This window comes from Macrobrachium nipponense, chromosome 2, assembly GCF_015104395.2.
Source record: "Macrobrachium nipponense isolate FS-2020 chromosome 2, ASM1510439v2, whole genome shotgun sequence".
NCBI classification, from domain to species: domain Eukaryota; kingdom Metazoa; phylum Arthropoda; class Malacostraca; order Decapoda; family Palaemonidae; genus Macrobrachium; species Macrobrachium nipponense.
In genome coordinates, this window is record NC_087201.1 from 38,412,775 (window position 1) to 38,420,274 (window position 7,500).

The following is a 7,500-nucleotide window of genomic DNA, read 5'->3' on the forward strand; positions in this document are numbered from 1 at the left end:
CAAGCTGAACAGTAGACAAAGTCTAGTGGGAGGTCCTGATCAGTGGACAAGACAAAAAAGCAGACAGGTAAGAAGCAGTTGCTGAAGCAAACAGGTCAGCTAGTGAGGATGGCAGGTGAAGCACTGTCAGGGTTTACAATGGGCAGCAACAAATGATCAAGCCAACCTGCCTGTAGAACAGGTGACATACTAAAATTACATGAAACAAGAGGATCTGTACTTAAAGTTCGTTAATGACAGGCTAGAAAACTTACCAAGAACTATTTTGACACTTTCTTTAACAATATTAACAAAAGCAAGTATTGAAATGGCTACAAGAAGTTACTGATTTGCAAAGAAAAAGAAAGCCTTATGAGTCTTGCTAAATCAGACACCTAGGATAGCAATGAACAGCACAGATGATAGTTCAGCAGACCATCAAAATATGAGGTCACTGGTGGATGAATACCTAAGGGTCCAGGTGGCTTCAATGTCAAGCGAGTGGAGTACTTCCTTTGTGAACATAAGAATGCGAGTTTGGAGATATTTGACACTGAAATGTATATAACTGTTGCAGTTTTTATGAACAACACAAATATGGGTTGTATAAATATACTGTGTGATTTCAGAATATGTAACTGTAATGCTGCAAAATTCATGGTATGTTATGGTGATTAAGAAAAAACTCCTTGTCAATTTCACCTGATGAAATATAACAAACAAAGGAGAAAAGAACTTCTATAAAAATGATGAAAATCCTAGTAAAAAGACCAACAGATTCATTAACTGAGCTTTTGTCCTCTAATGAATGAGTTCTTACATCCATCACTACCACAGGGGTCTTCAATGGTAGCCTATACTATTCAAAACGACCAATTTCTTTGGCTTCAACAAACTATAGTATTTGGGGCTGTAAAGTATATAAAAACACATACAGTATGTATAAACACAAGTCAATTTAATTAGACTTCTAAAACAAAGCCACAGAACAAACAATGCCAGTAAAACTTCAAGTGATATCTCATCACACTGTGTATATGGGATGAAAGTGCCACAAAAGTTGATTTCACGAATATGAAAAGAAAATGGGGGATACTGAATTAACAATGATACATACTATACCCAAAAATTATTTAAAAATCAAAGACTTCCTTTTGTTTCATTCTCAATGATCAACCTTTCAACTTCTACACCATATTGTTACCATTATTTTAACTCTAAACAGATTTCCTTTAAACCTAACGTCCACTGTTTACAAATACGTTTCCAAACTTTCACTATTTTCTTTCATAACTATACTCTCAATTATTCTAAAAATATTTCACTGCCTTTATTTTAGCCAGTCTCCAGTTAAGAAGTCACTAATTTTAAAACCTACCATGTAACAATTTTATACAATAATATACAGTAATGAAATATATCATACAATTTTTATGTATTATGCACTTGGCAAGGCTTAGTATGAGATCACAGATACAGCTATTTGTAGACGCTGACTTAGAGGGTACTTGTACCAGAGAGATCTACACTTATAACCTGAAAATGAGAATGAAATGTATAAGTATTAACTGGGTAATTATATCTGCAATACTTTTGTGTATATATTTATATATAACAGGTTTTGATGTAGGAAAATCCTATGTTTGGTAGCTGCTGTGAGTCCTCAAAGTAGTCAGACTTTCATGGTTGACCCAGGGTTCCACAATACAATACAAAACAAACCTGAAAGAATACTCATATGGTTGGTCTTGGCCACAATAGTGCTCGTTGGCAAAGTGATAGAATATACAGGACTCAGGACAAGAAGGCTCTGTCTCCTGTTCACAGCGATTACCTTGGTTTTCTCTTCCCCCTACTTGCTAAGATGTGACAGCACCTCATATGTCAGCTATTTTCCTTATTACACAGGTCTGTATTAGATAAATGTTCATCCCAGTCACATGGCTTTTCATCAGCAAAAGTAAATGAGTTTGAGGACTCACAGCAGTTAAAAAAAAAAAGTTTTTCATATGACAAAACCTGTTTTTTTCTGTTAGCATACCCACTACTTGTTCTCAAAGGAGCTAACAAAAGAAAATGACAAGTGACTTTATGGCTTAGCTCATAATAAACAAGTCCCAATAATTTTTTAGTATGAAGTATAGTTACAGGTTATCAATCATTTTCTCTATTATTCCAGATTCCCATCAGGGCTTAGCAATATAGAACAGGATACAACACAGACTTATACTATATACACACACACACACACACACACACACACACACACATATATATATATATATATATATATATATATATATATATATATATATATATATATATATATATACACACACACACACACACACACACATATATATATATATATATATATATATATATATATATATATATATATATATATATATATACTATATATATATATATATATATATATATATATATATATATTGGGGATACAATCCACAATGAAGTAAAATCTTCTTGTAGTTTAAAATATATACTGTATCCCCATTTACTTAGAGGTACGACATAGTACCTGGCTTCTGCATATATAGGTAAGCAAAATATGCAGCTCAATTTTGCCTGATATGAATACATCTGCCTAAACATTGCCTTATGTTAAAGATCATGTTAAGATATATTACATATTAAGGTCAATTTGAAGACATTTTTAGAAATTGCAATTTAGTATTAGAATAAACAAACAAAATCAATAAAAGATCAATAAAATATCAATTTTTGAAAGTAAATTGTATTTTTCCCAAGTATACAAACCTGAGGTCCTTTACAATAGGAATATGCTTAAGGCGAAGCCGGACCGGCCGCTGAATTCTTAACAAGGCGGTTAAGTAGTTACCTGCCAGTCCGGTCGTTGGAAGTCCCTCCGACTGGACAGAGACATTCCAGTTTGCTTTGGCCCAGGTAGCAGATTGAGGGGTGGCATGAGGTGGGCAGTTAGTGTAAAGGACCTCAGGTTTGTATGGTTAGGAAAAATACAATTTACTTTCAAAAATTGTGATTTGTTCCTACACGATATACAAACCCTCGGTCCTTTACAATACGAAGACTCAATGGTTGGAGGGTGGAATCTGAGTGATCTCCAGTGAACTGACTGGATGTTCTGCCTACCTGCGATTTCCTTCCTGGTCATAAGAGCTAGGAAGGGAATCCAGCCACTGACTACTGATCGGAGTTAAGAACTGCAGGATCATAGTCAGTCTTCTGGGCTTACTCATAAGGGAGAGAATATGTCCCCCTTAAGAGAACACTAAGAACCATATGTCAAAGACTATAGGGAAAAAGCAAGCTATGAGTTTGTCTTATGTCCAGGTGCCTCTTCCCTGCCTTGTGAAGGGAATGGGCAGGAATTACTCCTATTAACTAATCACTCCAAGGAGTGTCATACCTGCATCAATCGCTCGGTCCAGCATGTAACGGTCTGCATTACTCCCGCCCCCCCCCCAAGGAAGAGAGTAGGATGAAAGAGAGGAGAGGGGGTGCCGGTCACTCCCCAATCAGCTCCATCATACCACACGAGGCGAGATGCAATACTATCCAGTAAAGGAGCTGGGTAGGATACACTAGTTGTTGAGTAGCCACCACTGGACCCAAGGAAAAGTGTCCAGGGGCCTGGGCCTGTGGGTAACATCCCGAACCAACAGGTTCTATGGAACATGAGGGAACGGGGCAATGCCCCGACCTCAAGACCTCTTCAGGGGAAGTGTACCATTGTCATCAGCAGCAGATTTGTACTTCTTCCTGGTCATTTCTCGAAGTCATCAGATACTGAAGACTAAACTTGTATACCATTACATTCCTCTTGTCTGGAATGCATCTGGTTGAGTGTGCTGTTGCCCACTCGTCACCTGCACTGTCAAGGAGAAACTTGGGAGAGGCAAGTCTCTCACTTATTGAAGTGTGCCACTATTGTAGTGTTGATCATCAACGCTACAGAGTGTCTCATCCCAGTCTCCCGAAACTCTTGGAGAACCAGAAAGACAACCTTGAGTTTCAGGACGTTGAAAGGTGTTTGTCTTGAAGTTCTTGTACCTCTGCAGCTTCTCTCGGTGCATGTCTCTTCCTCGGTCAATGCCTCCGACTCTCCAGGGGCGGCAGTCGAAGCCTGACGATGAGACACGGTCAAGCAGATCGTTCCTGTCAAGACTGGAACTATCTTACTGCATACCTGAACATGCTGGTACTAGAGTTCGAGTAGGACTTGCATGTACCAGCCCACACAGGTAGCAAGTCCTCTGCTTGAGCTCAAAATTGAACCTCTCACGGTTATCAGGGTCTTCAGATCCTAGAGACACTCAAGGAGTCGATTTCCGTCATGTGAAAATCATGAACGACAGTTCACTTGGACCAAGCATATGTTGGGATACCTCAAAGACATATCCCATGCGAATGCGCTCAAGCTGAGACAAGGTTGAATACTCGTGACACCTGTGGAGCGGTCGGAAGCCCGACATGGTGTGTTGTGAATTGGAGGACTGTTTCTGCAAGGATGAAGTGGAGACACTGGTGGTAGGATTGTGAATAGGTATCTGGAAATATGCATCCTTAACGTCTGCCGTCCGCATGAAGTCATTCTCCTTATTAGAGGCAAACATAACTCATGTTGTCTCTATCCTAAACCAAGTCTGGCTAAGAAATTGTTCAGGGGAGAAAGTCTAAGACTGGTCTTACACATTCCCGAGGACTTCTCTATGAGAGGGTCCGGTCATGGGGACCGGTCAAACACAACTTCACTGCATCTATGCTCAGTCTCCTCTTATACTTCTACTGTAGCTCAAGGAAATAGAAGGAATAAGAGAGGGGCATCGGATGCTTTCATTCCCTCTAACAGTGCCGTTATCAGGGGGAATGAGCCGCGATCTTGTGTCGACCTGTAGTAACAGAAAGGGCGCAGTCTTACGAGAGTACAATCCCCCCGGCGAGGTGCTTTCCTGATGGACATGCAAGGCTCTCTCTTAGCTGTAGTACCTCAGGATACGAAATTAATCCGTTCCGAGGCGGCCTTCGTAACCTGATTTTTTCGTATCTTGAACCACATTTTACATGTAAATTGCCTAATTTGTTCCAAGCCCTACAAAAACATCCCAGTAAATTATTTCCAGGCTTACAACACATGTTCTAGGGTTATGATGCCGATCCCACGGAAGAAATATGACTCCAAAAAGGCAAAATACTGTACATACTTGAGTAATATTCAACTGCATGTAATGTTCAACCCCATTTTTACTGCATATATTAGGAATTTAGCATATGTCCCTTAGCAATAAGCCTAGCCTATGTTAGCAGTTGCTACTGTAGCCTAGTCAATGATTCTGACATCTAAACCTAAGAAGCTAAAAGCTTAGAATATGCCAATAAAATGTATAAATAATCAGTATGTACTCATTTCAAATAATTATTAATTAATCATTAACTATATAATAAACAAACAAAAAGAAAAAGCTTCCAACCTTTTGTTTACATTCACAGCTACCAGTAGTGAACGATCACCAAGCAACCACTTTTACCTGGCACACAGTATAGTAATCATAAATTTTCATTCTCTCTCTTCAACTACTGAAACTACCAAACAGTATAATAACCATTCATTTCTATTCTTTATTCTATCTTTACCAAATATTCTTTTTATTAACCCCTTCTTTACCGGGTGGGTGAGCAGAATGTAAAGATTGCGTTCGCTGCCGAACTGAATCTCTCAGTAGTGACTCCAGTTTGGAGGGGTGCCGATCGTAAAAATATTTGCCAAAAATACACTAATCAAGACAGGCTAATGAAATTATCAGGTATTATTAGCACTATAATAACACATATTCTCTGTTAGTTTTATCATCCTACAGGGAAAATAAATGATTTTATGAAAAAAAAATGTGAAACTCAGTGTCCCTTGTACAAGGGATACTGGTGGTCGGTGAGAAAACTACGGTCTTGAATAGAAATTTGGTCTTACAGAATGTTGGTATATTGCACCTGGAACATGCACATAAAGTATTATCAAAATAGAACAGTAAATAAGCACGTAATAACAAAAAAAAAGAGCAAAAACTAAAGCGAAAGCCCCGCCAATAAATATGGAAATCTCAAATTTTATAGTATATCTTTCAAAAATTGGTCCTATGGTCATTTTTCTAACGTTTTCTAAGATTAGTTTCATCACAGAAAACAACTTTAGGGGCATCAGGGGTATCTAAACTAATTTTTCAAGTTCCTTGTCCTCAGAAAAAATCGCTTTTTCGCTTTTTCTCTGGTTTGGTTTTTTATATATAAAGTTACTATAAGGCTTTATTTCTACCTTCATTTATCTGGTGTTCATATCTTTTATTTGTAAAATGTAATAAGTGAATAAATAAATAAATACAGTAAATGATGATACAACTGGTTTTTTACTTGGGTAGAAGTTATTACATGTTTACGCTTGTCTGGTTTTGTGATTTTTTGTTGAGACGTAGTTCATCTGTCACCTACACACTACTATAAGCAGTAATAATACTATTTTTTGGGGTTCATCATATGTCTGGCATCGTGTCATACTGTTTATTTTGCTCCAAACTCTTCAAACCGAAATTACAGAATGATTGGAAGTCCCTATCTGAAAAGAGGAGTTTTGGTGGTACTATGCGTACCACCTTTATGCACCCGGTGCGGTATAGTAGACTTGAATGGTGGTACCCACCTACCTCCAAACAAACTTTCGGTAATGAAGAGGTTAAATGTATTGCATGAATAAGTTTTTCAATTTACAGCATCCTTTTACCAATAGAATACATAGAGCACGATGGGGTAGATGCTGACCAATAGGAGAGCAGGATCAATACGGCGGTGACTAGCATCAGGAACCAATGGGAGAGCGGGAGGATGGTGGTGAGTCTACTCAGTTGGCGGCGCGCGAGTTTTAAAATGGTTCTCGGTGGTCTGGGCGAATCTCGGGACATTACAGTAACACCCTTTCGTAAACCTGAATTATTTTTGTATGCAGAGGCAAAAAAAAAAATCTTCGTATTTTCTTTCGTAACTTGACTTTTTAGTAAGTTGGGACTTTCGTATGTCGAGGTTCCACTGTACAGTGGTACCTCGACATACAAAATTAATCCGTTCCGAGGCGGCCTTCGTAACCTGAGCTTTTCGTAATCTTGAACCTCATTTTACATGTAAATTGCCTAATTCGTTCCAAGCCCTACAAAAACACCACAGTAAATTTTATAACAAAGCTAAATTGACCAACAAACAATGAAATACAACAATTTGGACCATTCAATACCTAACTTAATACGTACTACTAATATGTACCTGTAAATAAAGTGTATACATGGTATACAAGAAATACTGTACGTACATACGTACGTATGTAGTAAAATGTGGAACCCTACCTTTCGAGTGAGGCTATCTCCGAAAGTGGCGACAGAGGAGGAGGACAAACGTCAGAAAATTTGTTACATAGTATGTACACTTAACTTAACGAAACACATTAAAAATGTCAGGAAACATAAACTAAACTTTACG

At 38.1% G+C, this 7,500-nt stretch overlaps 1 protein-coding gene across 1 annotated transcript in view; it reads right to left on the reverse strand.

The window, feature by feature from the left end:
* LOC135221163 (ankyrin-1-like) overlaps nucleotides 1–7,500 on the reverse strand; it is a 147,673-nt gene that overhangs the window by 957 nt on the left and 139,216 nt on the right. The window contains exon 14 of the mRNA XM_064258988.1: nucleotides 1–1,515. This exon is cut by the window's left edge and continues 957 nt beyond it. Coding sequence (XP_064115058.1) covers nucleotides 1,477–1,515 — 39 coding nt within the window. The 3' untranslated portion in view covers nucleotides 1–1,476. The remainder of the gene's footprint in view (nucleotides 1,516–7,500) is intronic.